The sequence below is a fragment of the Drosophila obscura genome, unplaced genomic scaffold (assembly GCF_018151105.1).
Source record: "Drosophila obscura isolate BZ-5 IFL unplaced genomic scaffold, ASM1815110v1 contig_186, whole genome shotgun sequence".
NCBI lineage: Eukaryota > Metazoa > Arthropoda > Insecta > Diptera > Drosophilidae > Drosophila > Drosophila obscura.
Genome location: NW_024542774.1, coordinates 7,583,885 through 7,602,764, shown reverse-complemented (window position 1 = coordinate 7,602,764; position 18,880 = coordinate 7,583,885). Strand labels below are relative to the sequence as shown.

Here is an 18,880-nt window from a genome sequence, read left to right as displayed (position 1 = left end):
TGCCTATCGATACTTTGTGTAATTTTTGCTCTCCACATTAATTTTACAACCAATCCGTGGAGCTCGGAAGGCGCCCGGCGCCTGGGCTTTGCCCTTGGATAGCCAAATCTTGTACAAAATTTATTGATGAATTGGATCAAATTATACGTTTAGAGCTGAGAGGGACAACTAGCTAGTAATATTAAACTGAATATCAAAATTATGGTATACGATTTTAATCAATAAAATAGAACGTTATCCCGTTGTCGACCAGGGGGGTATTTAATATTTCCATGCATAAATTTCGTGGAAATATTAAAAAATATTAACTATAACATATTTTACGCATTACAGGTAAAATATGTCGGTGGTAATTTTTTTTTTTTTACAAACATTATTTTCCTCAGTTTAACAAAGGGTGCTTAACTTTTTAAATAGAGGGGTGTCAAGTGGGTTAAGTCTCGTTTGATTGCCCTGCCCTGGTTTTTCTACCCTGGCTCCTATTTTTATCGTTATCGGTCACGCTGATTGGGACTCACAATTTATAAAAAGTTTACACAATTTTAAAAAAATAGGCAATAAAATGTCGTCAATTGATGCAGAGACGGTTCTGTACAGCATTTTGGCTTTAGTTGTTATTGAAAACGCTCTTGAGATTTACATATCGCTGCGTCAAGTGAGTATTTTCACAGGCGGCAATGTGCCGGCACGTGCGAGCGAGACCGAGAGAGTTGGCAATTTATTTTATCAGCGTCGAACGAATGATAAATTTAGAGCCTGTACGTGTTTATTGGCATTTAATTGTTCCCCTTCTCATCCCACCTTCCCCGCCGTAACCAGGTGAAAGTGTATCGAAATGCACTCAAAGTGCCGGTCGAGCTGACGTCACACATGACGGAGGAGACATTCCACAAGGCGCGTAAATATGGTTTGGACCAGGAGAACTTTGGAATCTTCAAGGCGGTGCTGATGGACGTCATTCTGCTATGCCTGGAGCTGCGCATCGGGCTGATTGCCGTGATATGGGAAATTGCGGTGAAAGTGCTCAACCAACTTGAGTGGGACGCCAGCAATGAGATACTGGTCAGCTGTGTCTTTGTGGTAATCTCCAATGTGATGAGCACATTCAAGTCGCTGCCCTTCAAGATCTACAAAATCTTTGTGCTGGAGGAGACGCATGGTTTCAACAAGCAAACGGCTGGATTCTTTGCATGGGATCAGGTGAAGGGTTTCCTGGTCACACAAGTACTCATGATTCCCATTACGGCGGCATTGATATTCATAGTGCAGCGTGGCGGAGACAACTTCTTCATTTGGCTGTGGCTATTCACTGGAATGGTCTCACTGGTCCTGCTCACCCTCTATCCGATCTTCATCGCTCCGCTGTTCGACACGTATACGCCGCTGGAGAAAGGCCCACTGCGACAGTCCATTGAGGATCTGGCCGCATCTCTGAAGTTCCCCCTCACAAAGCTGTTCGTTGTGGATGGCTCGAAGCGATCCTCGCACAGCAATGCCTACTTCTACGGATTGTGGAACTCGAAGAGAATCGTGCTTTTCGACACTCTTCTTCTGAACAAGGGAAAGCCAGACGCCTCGGAGCTTTCCGATGATGAGAAGGGAAAGGGCTGCACCAACGAGGAGGTACTGGCCGTCTTGGGACACGAACTGGGCCACTGGAAGCTGGGCCACGTCACCAAGAATATTGTGATCATGCAGGTTCATCTGTTCCTGATGTTCCTCGTCTTTGGCTACCTCTTTAAATATGCTCCGTTTTATGTGGCAATGGGATTCGAGCCGGGCACTCGCCCCATTCTCGTCGGCCTGCTGGTTGTGTTCACCTATGTGCTGGCGCCGTACAATGCCATCATCAACTTCGCCATGACGATCCTGTCGCGCCTGTTCGAGTACCAGGCCGATGAGTTTGCCTTCAAGCTGGGCTTTGCGGAACAGCTGGGACGGGCACTGATCAAGCTGAATCTGGACAACTTGGGCTTTCCCGTCTACGATTGGCTGTACTCCACCTGGAATCACTCTCATCCCACTCTACTCCAGCGCCTGAATCGTCTGCAGGAGCTGAAGGAGAGCAAGAAATTAAACTAAAAGCCCACGCAGCGCACAGACCAAAGTTTACACTGTATTCCCTATTTTATAACGTAAAATAAAGAATGGGGGGGAGTACTTGTGAGCCCCCCAAATAACTTGATTAATATTTTCAAATCGGAACCGACGACTGTCTGTTTCAGACGTTCAAAATTACCAAAATGTGCCTAAACTGTCAAGTTGTTCGAGCAAAATGTCTGCATATTTCTGGGACGATCCTGAGTTAGTTCTCTATATAATCATTGCCCTGTTGGTCGTGGACAATCTTTGGGCTGTCTATCTGATGATCCGTGAAGTGAGTGCTACAGAAAGTCCTATTCGTTTGCATTGTCCTGTATTGGATGCCTTTTCACAGATAATCGCTGTCCACGAAGTGGAAAAGGTGCCCGCAGTGATTAGTCCCTATCTGCCGCAGGATTTGTTCAACAAGATGCGCTCGTATAAGATACACAAGAGCTGGTTCACCGTTGTCAACACACTGCTCATAGTGGTATTCAGTGGGATTATGGAGCTGTTCTTTGGCTTCTATCCATGGCTCTGGAATGTGGCGACAAAATGCTCCTTGGCCAAGTGGATGGAGCACGAGGCCTGCGTTTCCATATTCTTTGTGCTCCTGCTGTCCATCTACATGACCCTGAAGGCATTCCCGGGCATGCTCTATGAGAAGATGTGCATTTCGGCCCTGCAAAAGCGAAAGAATCCGCCGTGGGCGCGTCGGATTTGCCGTGAGATCATCGACACCATTCTGGCCGTAATCTTCATGGGTGTGATGGTGGTTTCGTTGGTGTTCATGGTCCTCTGGCTGGAAGAGTACACCGCCGTGGGACTCTACCTGCAGTCACTTTTGCTCACGGTGGTACTCATTCTCCTGGTGCCCGTCCTGATCGATCCGTTTGTGGGCAAGCGGGTTCCACTGCAGAACTCGGAATTGCTCTCTGACCTGCAGCATCTCACGGATATTGTGGAGTTTCCCATGCATCAGGTGCACATTATCCGGGTGAACGATCCCAATACGCCCAGCAATGCCTTCTTCTACGGCAGCTGCTGCCTGAAGAGGATCGTGATCTTTGACACTCTACTGCTCAACAGGGGCCTGAGGGATTTGTCATCGCTGGCACCGGAGGATGTGGGCAAGGGTCTGCGCGACTCTCAGGTGGTTGCCGTTGTGGCACACGAACTGGGCCATTGGGTCCATGGGCATTTCTACAAAGCGATCTTCATGTTCCAGTTCCACATGGTCCTGATGCTGTGCCTCTTTCACGTGCTCTATTTCCATGGACCCATCTACCAGGCAGTGGGCTTCGAGGCGGGTCTGCAGCCCATCGTGGTGGGCTTCCTCATCGTCTTCGGATTCGTCATGACGCCCTACATGACGCTGGCCAACTTCTGCATGCTCTCCGCGACGCGACACTTTGAGTATCAGGCGGACAGCTTCGCCTGGGAGATGGGCTTCGCCAAGGATCTGCGCCTGGCCCTGCTGAAGCTGTACGCGGACAACCTAGCGTTTCCCATCTCGGACCCCTGCTACTCCAGTTGGAATCACACGCATCCCACGATGCTGGATCGACTCAATCGATTGGAAAAGCTGCAGCAAAGGAGTTCAACTTGATCTTAGCTTTATTTAGTTGTGACTTTTACCCAATCACAGTAGGTTCTGATTTATAATAATGCTCCAATAGCCCCACCCCAATATTGTTATTGTTGTTTTTGTTTGTTGGGGAAACATGCTCTTGTTCGATGGCATTCTACGACAACTGGCCAGAGTGGGACCCAAAGGTGGTGCTCGCTTTGCTAATGATCATTGTGGTGCTCGGACATGTGTGGGAGCTGATACTGACCAAGAGACAGGTAAATGGAAGGGTCTATCTCCAGCAATGAGATCATCTGATGATGCATTCCCTGGTTGCCCACAGCAATTGGTGTGCCTGAATTCGATTATCGTTCCCGAGGAGCTGCGCGGCATCATTCCACCGGATATCTTCCATCGGGCCCGCATCTACGAACTGCACAAAATGGAGCTACAGAGCTGGAAGATTGCTGTAGACATGGTTTTGAGTCTGGCCGAGCTCTTCTTTGGCTTCTATCCGTTCCTCTGGGGTCTGGCTGCCAAGACGCTGGCGAAAGCCACCCATAAGGAGCTCTGGATAAGTCCGATATTCGTCTTCTATATGACCATCTACACCTGTGTGCGATTCCTGCCCGTGCTCGCCTACGACAAGTGCATCCTGGAGCTGCGCTATGGTGTCCAGAGGCAGTTCTCCTGCTACCTATACTGCTGCATTGCCGGCCTGGCCATCATTCTGACGCAGGCTTTCCTGGCCCCCGTAACGCTGCTCATTGTGTTCACCGTGACGATGGCCGGCTACTGGTTCTTCCTGTACTACTGGGGCGCCTGGGCCATATTCACGCTGCTGCTGGTCTTCCTGTTCCCCTACTGCTGCATTCCCTGCATTGGCAGGCAGTCAAGGTTGTCCGAGGGCACGGCGCTGTATACCGATGTGAAGCGCGTCTGCGACGTGGCTGGCTTTCCCGTGAAGCGGGTGTTCATCATCCGCACCAAGACCATGCAGTACAGCAATGCCTACTTCTACGGCAGCTGCTGCATGAAGCGGATCGTCCTGTTCGACACTCTGCTGCTGAACAAAGGACTTGATCCGAAGGAGTTGCGGCCCTACGAGGTGGGCAGGGGACTCACCAATCAGCAGGTGACTGGCGTGGTGTGCCACGAGCTGGGCCACTGGAAATACGGACACTTCTACAAGACGACGGTGCTCATGAAGCTACACTTCCTCCTCACCATGCTGCTCTTTGGCGTGTTCTTTCACTGTCCCCAGCTGTACTTGGGTGTGGGCTTCCAGCCGGGCATTGCGCCCATCATTGTGGGCTTCATCATTGTCCTGCGCTTCGCCCTTACCCCATATCTGATGCTTGCCAACTTCCTGATACTGTGGATTATGCGGCACAATGAGTTTGCCGCCGATCGCTATGCCCATCGCCTGGGCTACTCCACGCAGCTCAGCTCGGCCCTTGTCAAAATCTATGCCGATCACATGAGCTTCCCGGTCTTTGATGATTGCTACTCCAGGTGGCATCACACGCATCCCACGATCCTGCAGCGACTGGCCTATCAGCGTCGCTTGGACTTCGATGCCGCTATCAAGACTATGGACTCTGTCAAGGCAAAGCCCACTGGCAAAAATCAGGCCTCGGAATCGGGGTGAAGTAGTAGTCCCCGACACTTGTTTCCTATTTTTCTGTTACCCTGTTTTGAGTATTTACATAAAATTGCCCGTACGACACGACACACACATACTTATGGCCATGTCTAGCTTTGGACACATTACAAAATTGGTGGTCAACATCGGCAATGGGTGAGTGGAATCGAATACGAATCGAATCCAGGCGATATTCGGGGGTACTACCTTTCCTGTTAATGTTTTACCCAGCGAAACACGCATCAGTTATGGAGATGCCTATACGCGTGTGATCTATGCGAATCCCTCGGGGCTTGCCTTTCCTGGGGGCATGATGGATCCTACTCTAATCAGCGAACCCTCCAGTCAAGACAATCGATATCGCGCGGAGTCCTTTCTGCGACGACACTTCGCCCTGCTCTCTAAGCGGCTGCCCAATTTAATGGGTGTTAGTGCGCCCGACTCCAGTGAAATAGATGACTCAGATGATGAAGATGAGGAAGATGTCGTCTGGTATACATGGCACTTAGAAGAAGTTGAACAGAAGGAACCACAGCGGGTCGAGGTCATTGAATGGCAAGCCCCAGAGAAAGGCTCCTTAGAGATCTTCAATAGATTTTGGCATCTACAGAACTGCGTTTCCAGGACCAAATCGGCGTCGCCCAGGTGGTAAGTAATCATTACACACCAATCTTGAGTCCAAAATGGTAATCAAGAAATTCCTTTAGCCATTGTCTGAAAATAAAGAAGACCATGGACCACATTAAAGATCTCATTGGCCCGGAACTGCAGGAGTACGAATCAGTTGACGGTGAAGCCGGTGGTTCATCGGAGGCTCACGACTTTGGTTCCAAAATAAAGGAGGTGAACGACTTGCTCAAGCAACTGCACGATCTCATGGAGCTCCAGGCCCAATGCAATCGAAACCGTCAAACAATTCAAACCCATTCCAGATAACAACAAAAACAACTGCCATTTGGTGTGCTGACCCGATGATGTCTGCGTAAATGTATTTAGATTATTAAAACATAGTATTTGTCATACATATACATCCATATAGATATTCGATATACGATATTCGGGTATTGGCCCGCTAATGGGTTTGTTGTTGTTCTTTTCGAAGCTTAACATGCAGTTTTTTTGTGTGAACAATACGAGTATCTGTATCTTATGTATGTAGTGTAAGTACCATATATACGTAGAGTTGTATCGTAATTATTTTAATTATATCTTTAAGTTGGCATTTACGGACGCGTATAATTAATCGAATAAATTGAAATGGTGTCTGTTTTGCTTTTCCCGATGAGGGTTCCAATTACAATTTCCACTATTCGAATCAAATATTTCTCTTTTTTGGGTACTTAAAGCTTACAATTTACTATATTTTTTAGATATACGTTTTGTTTTTAGGTTTCTTGGAAACATAGACTTGAAATTGCATAGGATTTAGTGACAGTTTTCGGGGTCGAAAAGTCGTAAGGGCAAAATCATAATTATATAGCTATAGCACCTTGAAAAAACGTTAGATAAGTGTAATAAGTTGATAGTTTTTATGGGTTAACCTTTTGATTTTCCATTAGATTTAGTTTAGTTTTAGAGTAGTCAAAGCTGTTCCAATTTCCAATTTTAAATGATAAATAAGAAGAGCAGTGTGTGTGTGTCCTCGGGTGGAGCACTGCCAGATGCGTTCCGGCTGTAACTGATGTTGCAACAGCACGCTGCAGGGCTCGTGTCAGGTGGCATTAGAACACGAGCCAAGCCCCACTCCACCCTCAAGTGCCTCTTGACTGATTGATTGATGTTTGTGGTAGAGAATTGTATCATCGAATGAGAGTGTGATACGTGGGTTAGCGTGAGTGTGGGTTAATTTCACATTTACACGGAATACAATCAGAGTCGTGGAGGCTTGGCAAAATGTACGATTAGCACACCAAAATGTATTGTGTTGCATACATAAATATATCCACAATTATTAACAACAATTATCTACTAGTTCTAGCCACACACATTTATATACGTAAATATATGTAAATATATAATCTCAAATAAATCACGACTGATCTGATTCTGGTTTGTGTTCTCTTAAGTTTAGCTACATTTATTTTAAGTTTTCCTTTTGTAATTAAACAAAATAAAATATACATACATATATAGGTATATTTTATAGGCAAATACATTTAGAAAATATACACGTAGATATATAATAATATAATATAATATAATATAAAATCGATGTACTGAATTTGATTTTATTCTTTTGCTTTACATTAAGATAAAGTGGCTCGATTCAGTGTTGCTTGGAGATAAATTTTCGATTTCATTTTTGTTTGTTGTTTTTATTTTCGGCTTGGAGTAAATATATATCTTTGGTGTTTCAGTTTTGGGGGAGGAAATATACTCTCAATAGCTTAACATACGATAAACATTTACTGAAGCTTGAAACATTTATTTTATATTTAGTTTTACCAATAGTTTTTTGTGTTTGTTTGTTTTTTTTTGTTTCGGGTAGAATCTCCATTTCATTTGCTTTGGAGATCCTCCATCTTTACCAAAATTGTTTATCTTCTGCTAATTTTTTCAGCAGGTTTAAAGTAATCAATTGCCTCATGGCCTTCGGTGCCTAGATTTTGGGGTGACAAATATGGAATTGGCTAAAAATCTTCTTACTCCTCATCGTCGGGCGATATTTTGGCCAGTGTTAGGAGGATCATGGTCAGCTCTTTGCGTGAGATTTTGCCGTGCTTGTCATGGCCCACGCCCCGCATAATGGTCTCCTCAAAGGCGGCCAGATCCTGTGCATCGTAGTCGTCCTGTATACACAATAACGACACAATTCAAATGAGACCAACCCAATGGCCATGAGGGCAACTTACCTTCTTGACCAGCTCCAAAAGATCCTTGAGGAAGCCCTTGAGCTCCTCATTTTCAATGGTGCCGCTGTTGTCCTGCAATATGGTAAATTGATTAACATTTATGTTGGCTGCTTGACTTTAAAGAACTTACGCGATCGTATAGCGAGAACACCTTCTCGATATCGTCTTTGGTCAGCTTTGTGGCACCCTGCGATTAGGGAAGAGAAGTGAAATATTTAATTCATTTAACTTAGATTTACACGTGGATATATAAACATTTTTAACAGACAATAATGGTTTATCCACAGCTAAGAAATGTAAGGTTTTAGCATACTTTTCGGAAAGCTTTCACTTTCATAGAAAATCCATAAAGAAAATGCAGTTTTTCAGTTGCAATTCTCCTCGCCAAGTATGCTAAAACTTTAACTGTGGCAACAACTTTCTTTACAGTGGGAATAACATCCAACAGTTAGAGGAGCACACCTTTCAGATCCCGCAAACCAGACGGGTCACAGATAATCATGCAACTTTTTTAGGAGGGATCTGAAATCGGATCTGAAATGGTGCTGTACTTTACGACATCATATATTGACTTGATATATGATTTGTGTGTGATTTTGTGCGATTTCTGAAATGATTTGTTATATACAGAGCTGTCGAATGCATGCCATCATGCAAAATGTGGGTTTGGGTGTGTTCTTAAATCTCAGTGTGTTCCCAAATCTTTCTCGGGAATACATGCATACATATGCCCAAAAGGGGACCCACTCCAAGCATGTCACATACATATTTCATATTTACAGACATTTGTTATATATTATGCTAATGCTGAAAGCCTTCGTATAATTAAGCTAAATGAAACATTTTGCCAATTATGTGCTTATGCCTTTGACAGTTCCTAATTAACATGAATTATTCCGTAGGTGTTAGCCATTTTTCTCGTACATTAGTCTCCGTCGAGGCTGGGCACCGTTCCGCTCCCACCGGGAGCACATGAATTTATCGATTCCATTTGTGCTCGACGAAGAATGCCTCGAATTACTTTTCTTTTCACTACCACTCCCACTACCACTAGCACGTCCATGCGAGTGTACCTTTAACACACACTCAGACACGCACAGACATGCAATTTGTTTTTTTTTTTGGGGGTTATGTAATATAATGCAGCCCTGACGGCGCCCAAGTTCAAAGTTGGTGTGCGGTGCCATGCGGCGCCTCAAGAGCTGCCCCAAAAGTTACGACTGGAAGCTCAAGGTGTTGTTTCTTCTGTTATCCTTGGGATAACCCCCACATTCCGGTGGAGCCGTGAAAACGCATTTGGCGCATTCCTTGTGCGGTCTTAAGGGGATTACGAACCCATTAAGCGGTTGTGCCCTTTTTGTCACCCCTTTCCTGAGCTGCGCCTTAAGCCTTCAAAATTGTGTGTCGGCTCGGCATTTAAAAAGTTTAGCGCGTTCCATTTGCTCAAATTCATTTTTCCCAGCAGCAGTGCTCTTGGAATTGAATGCCACACACGCTGGCTGTTGTTGTTGTTGCCTCCGCTCTCTTTTGTCAAATTGCTCATACTTAAGTCGAATTTAGCCTGGAACGTGACGCTCATCCATTGCCGAAATGAAGTAATTATTTTACACTTCAACACTTTGAGACCCGCCGTGTCAGCCAGCGGCTGCGGCTGCGGCTGTGGCTGCCATTATCCATATGGCAGTGCCACAAAGTTCTCCTTTCTCTCCCTCAATGACTAAATTATGCAAAAGGTTCTCTCGCTCCCGGTTCGGGGAAGTGGCTGCAGGGTGGCGGGGGGCAACATGTAATTTGCGGACCCCCACATTAGGTTAGGTCTAAAGCTGTTCACGTAGCATCATCGTATGCATGTGCCAAGTGTGGCATTGGGTGGACAACTGCCATCAAAAGTATAATTAGTAGTTCATAGCTATCATGCTCAGTTGGGTCTTGGGTGCGGGCGAGAGCCTGAAAATGTGTAAATGACACAGAAAAGGAAAGATTACACTCTCCTAATGCTAATCTACAGTAAGCTGTTATTAATTGCAAGACCTCGTTTGCTCCATTTTTCTCACTCTCTCTCTCTCTCTCTCGCTCTGTCTGTTTCAGAAGTATCACTACCATAAAGCTAGAAAGTTCTTCTTATTTGAATGAATGTGGGCTGTACATGTACTCGATACATAATTTAATTATTATACTCAGTGATCAGTGATTCCTGTATACCTATGTAACGAACCAATAAGCGTGGCTCCGCTCCAAATCAGCTGCAGCCTCGGTTAAGCAGTGCAGACGGCCAACTTCGCGCTTGGAATAACGGATCTTCATTATGAATTTACCTCTCAGAGAGTTGCACAGACGGAGAGTGAGACTGAGTGAGAGCGCTTTCTTTCGCACCTTTGCTCTCTGGTTCTGTGGTCGAACTGTTCTTTGGATTTATATGCACGCGTCTATATGTAAGTTATTTTTCTCTCTTTCAGCAACCGCCGCACCACAAAACTTTTCCAAAGCAAACTCTCTCAACACTCGCACTCGCATTCACATTCACAATTATCAAAGGAATAACATTCAATGCTGCGTCCATGCAATCCAAACCCACAAGAAACTCAAACAAATTGGATATTTTCCATTAAACACCAAGCAGTTTTAGCCAATAAAGTATTTGCTTTTTTGGCTTGCGAAATGCACAACACAATTAAACTACAAAACCGAGAAAAAACCAAACTGAAAATCAATATAAATATATTCTTTGGCTTTCATCAAGTAAGTGTTCAACAAAAAGCGGGAATTGTTCAAACAAAGCCTTTTGAACGATACAAAAAAAAAACAGAAACAAAAACAAAAAGCACAATTTTATTAAGGGTTTTTATGGCGTCTTTCTCACTCATCGTGTAAATACATATATGTATGTATATGTTTCTAGTACCCAGAGTCTATCAAACTATAATAGATCGCCAACCAGTAGGGTAATATTTCGATTTTTTTTGTTTTTTTTGTTTTTAATTCTTTGATTGCATGGAAAATAAATACTTACATCAATGCCCTCCTTCAGAGTGTGGTTTTATTTTTATTCATATATGATTTTAGGTTATTAATTTCATTTGCAGGAATGTTGGAGTGTATGGTTATAATAGGAAATTGGTTGTTGTTATAGTTGTTGGCGGTGCAGTTTATTGGAGATATTATGTTATGGTGTGTGTATATACACAGAGCATATGGTTGGTATACAGTTGTTTATTGCATCAACGTGCGAGAGAATTGTTGGCAGCCCCGCGACATGATTGAATACCACGTGCAGAGTATATTTAATTCGGTATACGGTATTTATTGTTGATTGTTGTTTTATTTGATTATTGTTATGTTGTTGGTTTAGAAATAAAAATGCACAAGATTATCGAAATATATGCATAGATATGTATATATTGTTATGTTCGTATAGATACATATGTAATAGAGGAGAAAGGCGGGGGGAAAAATGAAATAAAATATATATATATATAAATAGAAAGTTAGAAAAGAGTTGAGAAATGTAAATTAAAATTCAAGTTTTGTTTTGTTTTGTTTTTTTATTATTTTTTTTTGGTTTTAGTTCGAATCAGAAAACAGCAAATCAATCCAAATCGAATTAATTTGTTATTTTTTTCATTCGATTCCAATTGTTGGAATGTTTAAATATTGGTTTAGTCTAAAGTTTAGTTAGTAAGCTAAGCGATCTAGGATCTAGGATGCAGCAAAACTAAAAGAATCTCATAAATATCAAGTATACGTCTACGCAAGACCAATGGGAGTGCAAAATATTTGCCGCTTGCAGTTGATCGCTGGTTAATCGCTCTAAATTTAATCTAAATTTAATATATAAAAATCAACGAACAAAAAAAGGCGCGCCATGTCTGTGTCGAGCCATCGGAAAATGCTGGAATATGTCCTGGTCACGTTTTCACTTAGCCGAGTCCCTTTCAGTGTCACAAAAAATTAGCGGACATTAAAAACATCGCACTGGATGCTCCAGTCCACGCTCAGCAGCCGCATCAACATCACCTTCTGCTGTTGCCCTACTGCCACACCCATTCCCACTCCCATTTAGATTCCCATTTCCATTCCCTGTCCTGTTGCTGCACATTATGTCACTGTACTGTTCGTTGCGGTGCATGCGGCGAATACGTGATGTGCATTAGCATAAAGGTTTCTGCCAGTTTGGCCATGAGCCAGCAGCGGCACTGTGCTACACTATGCTGCAGCAAGTGGAAACTTCTGCCTGAACAGGATCAAAATCTTCGGGAAAATCTTGACTAAAGTTCGCCGCTGCTCAGTGTAAGCTGTGCGACCAAGTTGAGGTCAACTTTTCGGAGCGTTATGTCTGCAGTCCTGTCCTATCCTGGCCTGTCCCACTGTGGTTATCAAAATGCTGATGCATGCGCCGGTTTTATGGAGGTCTTAAGAAATTATAAAAAAGTAATAAGTGCACCTTCGGTAAATGTGCTGGAAGCGCCTATTTTATGGCTGCTTGAGCTTCTGCTTCATGACTTTTATGGCTCTTCAGGAGGCACGGACAGTGCTGATATCTGTGTTGGTCAGGTGACTGCTTCACATCTCCTTCTGCTTGGCGGTTCGGAACTGAGGGACAGCAACCTTGTCGTCTCCACTGGATATTTCGATTAAAATCCGACTTGTTTCGTTACGTTTCACATTCACATTGTGATGCATGATTCCAGCTTCAGTAGCAGCCACAGCTCCCTGCACTCCTCCCACGCGCTGCGTCAATAAAACCCAAATAAAATGTCGTTTGTGCTGCCAGCTGTAACAATGAGCAAATACGTAGGATCCTTATACCGTGAACAATCATTGTTCGGTGTTCATTGCTGTGGCCTGGCTTGGTGGCATTGCTGCATCGTTGGCTCTGGATGCACACCAGAATATTGCTTATGTGCCGCCATATTGCAAACGCCCGACCAAGTCAACAGCATACCGACAGTTCCAGCCAGCAACAAAAAAAAAACAACGTTTTCAGTGTTGAAATAAAACTTACTGCTGTGGGGATGTAAGCTAACAAGCGATAGTTGAGTAAGTATCCCAGCATGGATACTTGGAGTATCAATTACATTTACTTTCAAGCCTAAAAAGGATTTCTTTCTAAACAAAGAAAGCCACAGAATGAGACACACACTGGCGACGTTGTCCCTAGATTTAATAAAAAATTCATCGGATTTATCCCCGTAATTGTGAAATTGATTGGCTGCTGTTTTCAGCTGTGCACAGTTTTTACTGTGTGTGTGTCTAGTAATGGAAATTCAATTACCATTCGCTGGCTGCATGTACACGTAGCTTGCATTGTACGCAACTACCAATCGAGGGATTTTATCCCATGGAAATTGCACGCTCGCAGTTCAAACAGAAAGGAGGCAGAACTTTTGATTTGGACCAACACTGTACGTACTGCCTGTGCCCCCAATGTTTTCGCTGTTCTGCCCCTCCTATGCCCCTATGCGACCGCTCCTGGCTGCTTTTTCGGCAATCGCAATTGTCAATAAGCAGCGCCAATGCGACTGAATCACGTACATTTGCAGCAAATAACAATAAGAGGTCTGAATGGCCAAAAGGAACTGTTACACTCGAAGTCTCCCCCCTATCTTTCTCTCTCTCTCTCTCTCTCTCTTTTCTCTGTGTGTGTTTTTGTTTAGCGTGTAACCCACTTGATTGTCAGGAAAAAACACCGAATATCGTAACAGGAAAACGACCGCCAGACGGCAAAGAGTTGACGGAAGACATGAGGAAACACGAACCGTATGCCTTGGCAGGGACTGGGGCTGTCTGTGCTCAGTATTTTGGGGGAATATCCAAGGTAAGACATCAGCATTTGCTTGAGCCAAGCCCTTAATCGAATTCATGTGTATTATGAAATTCTACTTTTACCCAAGATTTAACCCAAACTGTTACACAATTCGTATAAATTGTTCGTTGGCGTTTCGGCATTTGTCTTGGCCACAATTTCTTGCTTTAAACATCTGGTGCGCTGCCTGCCTACAGGACAAGCATTTCTTGTTCCTTAGTTGTGTCGATTCGTTGCCCTAAAAGCTGCTGAGCATGCCAAAAATGCGAAAACGGAAAACGGAAAACACGCTCAAATATACATACAATACGAGTGCTTGGCGAGTCCATATATTTTGGCCAAGTTTTGGGTCCTGCGGCCTCTTACGTGACATTCGACTGCAAGGCAACCAAAAGATTTCCTGCCATCTGACTGTGCTTCATTTAACCGCCAGTTGGCATCGCCGCCATTTGCACAATTCGAAATGAGTTGCAAGCGCTACACCCCCCCCACCTTCTGTAGGAATATCCCAAGGGAATTTTAAATGTACCATTAGAGTCAGCATCTGCTGCAGGCTCAGAAAAGTTTGCCTCCTTGACAAAAAGGCTGAAACTTTGCTAATTGTTTGGGTCTCCTTTTGGATGTAAACTAATATTTGAGTATTTAATGGGGCCCGGTCCTCTCCATCTGGCGTGGGACTTTTTACCTTTTGCCTATTTCGTTTACCTTACTCTTTTCTTTTTATAACCCAATTTCAAACAGATCAAATCTGTTGGGACACGGACAAGCCGAAAACGGATGCGAAATTGATTTTGAAGGCTTCCACGCATCCCAATTTTATCCTCGCCTGCCACCTGAGCACTGGGTGGGGAGTGGGGTGCAATTCAGCTGAGCTCTGCAAGCATTTTGCTACGTTTATTTTTACGTTTCTAGACAATATTTCTCTCTGTTTTTTTCTTTTCGGCGGAGTAGCTATTTATGGCCTCGGCCATGACTTTATTTTCTGCGACGCAGCGCGAATCGAGGGTGGTGGCTTGAGGTGGCGGGGGATTCAATTTGTTGTTGGAGTCTGCTTAGGTGATACATTTTTTATGGGCTCTCAATTTCAATGTTGTGTTTCTGAATTGAATTTGTTGAATAAACAGTTACATTTTGGCACTGAGAGAGCATTAGGAGAGAAGGAGCGACGTGGTGTTGTATTGATTTCTGATCGGCGACAGGCAACTTATTATCTCTGAGTGAATGCAGCTTAAAATAATTCCCCCATCTGTTCCCCAATCAATTTCGTATGTCAATTCCCGTGAGTCGACACAGACATGGCTGGAAGGTAATTGATAATAATTAAGTATAAGTAAGTGAAAATATAAATTTATTATTAGGCATTGCTTGTCGAGTTAATTGCAAAGCTAGGTTAGTTGGCAAGTCCAGGCTTCAGCTAATGAGGAACTAATAAAAATCAAAGCTAACCTAAGTGCAAAAAGTGTTGGGCAAGCCAAGAAGGAGGTCTGCTACACTCTGAGCACTCCATACTGATTGATACTATCTGTTCTGGGGCAATTTCCTCAATCGAACGATGACTTGCCTCGATTTGGAGTACGTACTCGTATATTTCATTCAGGGGAGGAAATCATTGTCATATCGCTTGTCACTTACCTTAAACACCTGGCGGCAGAGGAAGTTCTCTTTAACCGGAAGCAATCTGCAATAAATAAGTTGGGGGTTGTTAGCAACCTCAGTGCAGACATTGCAGAGGCCTTCTAGGACACTTACTTGGCCATTTCCGATAGCTGCAAACGTCCATCCTTGTTGGCATCGAAGACTTGCAGCTGAAAATGCGGAAGAATGCATTAGGAATTTCACCGGAAATGAGCGAAGGCAAGGAGCTAATTCAAGTGATTTTTTGCTACTTTTATTGATGTTGATTGGGAAGGGGAAACCTTTTGGTTTCGTTTGATTCATATGATTGTAGAGCACTGCCATACATACCATAGTATCAGTGTACTCAATGAGCTTGTCCTCGGACACATCATTGATTTTTTTGGCCTCTTTGAGCAAATCGCGTAGGAAGTTCTTCAGCTCATCCGCCTCAATGTAGCCGGAGTTGTCGGTGTCGTATTCGCGCCAGATCTAAATTGGGTTGGAATTTGAATTCAAATAAAAAGAGACAATCAATTAGGGAATTCTTGATTGGGAATGCAGCTGGGGATGGCAAAATTCTTGGCTGTCACTTACCTTCATGAATTCCACGCTCGATTCCAATGGGTTATCGAAGCGGAAAAGCAAAAGGAAATTCTCCTCCATGGGCAAAAGTTGAGCTAGCTGTGAATTGTGTATACAAAGAGAGAGAGGGGGAGTGAGAGGAGTGGCAAACAATTTCGTCTGTTACAATGCGGCACTCGACAATAACTAAAGATTCGAATGCATATTGTATAGGGTGTCCTGAAAGCGGACTTCTGGAAACAGTTTCCGAAACTGCAGTGAAAGCTGAGAGCCCTGGGTGCACCCCGGTTTTTCTCAACCGGAAAGTGAAACTGAACAGACAGACCAAGTTTTCATGGCTTGGCTTTCATTAAAAACTTTTTGGCATAATTTAAGTGTTGAATCTGGAAACCCTCTGGTTTCCGTAGCCTTTACTTTAATCAGCTGTGCCCCGATCAAATTCCAAAGTTTTTCATCTGCTTTCTTCAAGAGTATTCGACTTTTATATAATTTTCTCGTGGTAATTAATACCCAGGACAGAACAGTACTATCTTTTCAGACTTATTATCCCGTGAATGGGGGCAAATTAGCCAGCTGGGATTTCAATCGTTAAGTACCCTGTTTCGACATGTCGCATGAGAAATGCCACCAGCCACATAAATTATGAATTCCTTTTTTCTTTTGTACTTGGACCTTAATAAGCGGTCCCTCAACAGGGACTGGGAACTTGAACTTTCCTCATAACTTTTTTCGTCTGCTCATTTATCAAAAGTCCATTGTGCGGCCCCTCAAGAGTGCTTTATTATTTCCACCATTCAAAGAGAAAAAAAAAAAACAAAATCTTCTTTCAATAGTCCAATGCTGCGGCTGCTCCTGCTGGTCCAACTTCAATTAAAAACTCATTTCATAAGAGAGGGGAAAAGTTTTTTTCCGTGCAAGACCTTGCCAGAAAGTTTTCGTTTATTTCCTTTTTTGGTGGGAAAATGCCAAATAAATTATTGACACGGGGCCATTAGGGAGGGGTAGCTGTGGGTACTGACATTTAAAAACCAATTGAGAAAAGGAGCCGCCAAGGAAATGTCATTTGGAATGCACGAAAGGAATATATACGAGTGTTCTCGTATAGAGCACATTGCGGATACGTCATGGCGGCGAACATTTTGTTGTCTGGCCGCGGGGCGTCAGGTGAATTATACAAGGCTATCTCATTTAGGCCATACACACCTCTCTGATATCGATTTTGCCATCCTGATTATCATCGTAGGCCTCCATGAAGCAGGACTTCAACTCCTCGAGCATTGTGTCTGTGACGGCCTGGGGGGATCGGAGCGAGAACAAGCAAAAGATGAAGTGACAGCCTTTAGTGTTGTATAATGGGGCGTAGCTTACCTCTGGACTGATGTCTGTGACATTGGCACTGGCCACGAACTCCCTGAGGAAGCCATCCAGCTCGGTGCCCTCAATGTAGCCGTTGCCTGCAGGGACAAATGTTAGGAAACACCCCCAAGAAAATCATCTGCCATCGCCGCACTCACCATCCTTATCGTAGTGGGCCCAGACATCCATGAACTGATTGGCCGAAAGCTTCTTGAGCTCACGCGACTCGGGATCGCGGTACTGGCGCATGAAATTGTGCGCCTTCTCGATCTGAACGCGCTTGGCGGCGGCGGCTGCTGCGGAATCCATTTCTTTGTTTATGGGGTTTTTGTTTTGTTCTTTGGGGAATTACCTAGTGTAGGAGAGAAAAGGAAAAATCATATATGTAGTTCTATACGTGGACTTTCTTTTGTCTGATGAATGTTGGTTAGCAAAGCAGAACGCTAGAACGGTAGCTCAATGTCGTGGAATAAATGTGGTAGGTAGTTTCTGTTGTAAGCTGAAGAGTATTGGGTAGAGGAGTGCTAGAGCCCGTTGTCAGTCCAGTGTTGGGTATGGGTTGTCAGCTTTGCTGTAACCGTTAAATTAATATAATAAAATACACTCTCACAAAGCGAAACACACACACACACACACAAAGGAACAATACACACAGAAATAGCCGCAGCGGGAGCTCCCATGCAGCAAAGGAAGCGCCGCACATTGCATTTGTGCCCGGACTCCCCCGCAGCGACAGCACAGAAGAGACAGCCCAGTACGCCACGTACGTGGCCCCCCTACTGACCCGCTCTCACCCACTGGCTCTTTGTGTGGCCCCTCTCTTCTGTCACAAGTCATTCTGAATTAAATACGTCACAGGCGGGAACAAAGGAATGAGAAGTGTAAACGAAATTGCTATACAATGTCTACAGTCGCCCGGCGGGGGTGCAACGCGATGGTACTAAAAATAAAACAAGAAAACGCAGAACTCGCGGCAGGAGAAGAGCAGCAGCTAAGTAGAGCTTAAGACGGTGGGAAGAAGAAACAGAGAGAGAGAGCGCTGCCGTTGGGCAAAACTTAAATCAAAGGCAGAGCAGAGGCCTGGGCAGAGGGAGAGCACATCTTAAGCAGTGCGACAGCGCATCCGAAGGCAGAAAGCAAAGCAGAGTCTTGTGCAAAGTTTCCCTTAAAGAGAGTCCAACTTTATCATTATCAAAGCTCTACTTTGGAAACAATGTGCCAGGCTAGGGTATCGAATATTCGTTTTGCTTTGCAGCTAGATAGCTGCCTGTTGGTTTTTGTATTTGTTTCTCTGATCTGCTCATCTGTCCTGTCCAAACAGGGTACATATTTGCAGTGGGGAATCGTTGAAAGCTTGTTGCGGCTGCTGTTGC

At 44.2% G+C, this 18,880-nt stretch overlaps 5 protein-coding genes across 7 annotated transcripts; 4 read left to right on the top strand and 1 right to left on the bottom strand.

The window, feature by feature from the left end:
• The first annotated feature begins 483 nt into the window (after positions 1-483).
• On the top strand, positions 484-2,180 carry LOC111076685 (CAAX prenyl protease 1 homolog). The gene is made up of 2 exons (XM_022370571.2): positions 484-655; positions 820-2,180. The coding sequence occupies exons 1-2, from the start codon at positions 563-565 to the stop codon at positions 2,080-2,082; spliced, it is 1,356 nt and encodes a 451-aa protein (XP_022226263.1). The 5' UTR covers positions 484-562; the 3' UTR covers positions 2,083-2,180.
• A 21-nt stretch (positions 2,181-2,201) lies between these two features.
• Positions 2,202-3,781, top strand: LOC111076686 (CAAX prenyl protease 1 homolog). Its single transcript, XM_022370572.2, has 2 exons — positions 2,202-2,377; positions 2,438-3,781. Exons 1-2 carry the CDS (start codon positions 2,276-2,278, stop codon positions 3,689-3,691), a joined length of 1,356 nt encoding a protein of 451 aa, XP_022226264.2. The 5' UTR covers positions 2,202-2,275; the 3' UTR covers positions 3,692-3,781.
• On the top strand, positions 3,733-5,384 carry LOC111076684 (CAAX prenyl protease 1 homolog). Its single transcript, XM_022370570.2, has 2 exons — positions 3,733-3,930; positions 3,996-5,384. Exons 1-2 carry the CDS (start codon positions 3,820-3,822, stop codon positions 5,301-5,303), a joined length of 1,419 nt encoding a protein of 472 aa, XP_022226262.2. The 5' UTR covers positions 3,733-3,819; the 3' UTR covers positions 5,304-5,384.
• Positions 5,312-6,373, top strand: LOC111076687. 2 transcript variants are annotated; one of them, XR_002608063.2, is made up of 4 exons: positions 5,312-5,453; positions 5,529-5,945; positions 6,005-6,285; positions 6,337-6,373. XR_002608063.2 is itself a non-coding variant. In XM_022370573.2 (3 exons), the coding sequence occupies exons 1-3, from the start codon at positions 5,398-5,400 to the stop codon at positions 6,231-6,233; spliced, it is 702 nt and encodes a 233-aa protein (XP_022226265.1). In that variant the 5' UTR covers positions 5,312-5,397; the 3' UTR covers positions 6,234-6,373. The 2 variants fall into 2 exon arrangements, 1 of the variants encoding a protein (XP_022226265.1); XM_022370573.2 differs by having other exon boundaries at positions 6,005-6,373.
• On the bottom strand, positions 6,246-17,859 carry LOC111076683 (calbindin-32). 2 transcript variants are annotated; one of them, XM_022370567.2, is made up of 11 exons: positions 17,666-17,859; positions 17,520-17,605; positions 17,355-17,444; positions 16,164-16,250; positions 15,918-16,058; positions 15,702-15,757; positions 15,585-15,630; positions 11,160-11,171; positions 8,280-8,336; positions 8,150-8,221; positions 6,246-8,086 (listed from the first exon to the last, which is right to left on the bottom strand). In XM_022370567.2, exons 1-11 carry the CDS (start codon positions 17,814-17,816, stop codon positions 7,940-7,942), a joined length of 945 nt encoding a protein of 314 aa, XP_022226259.1. In that variant the 5' UTR covers positions 17,817-17,859; the 3' UTR covers positions 6,246-7,939. The 2 variants fall into 2 exon arrangements, with proteins under 2 accessions (XP_022226259.1, XP_022226261.1); XM_022370569.2 differs by lacking the exon at positions 11,160-11,171 and having other exon boundaries at positions 6,247-8,086.
• Between the last annotated feature and the right edge of the window lie 1,021 nt (positions 17,860-18,880).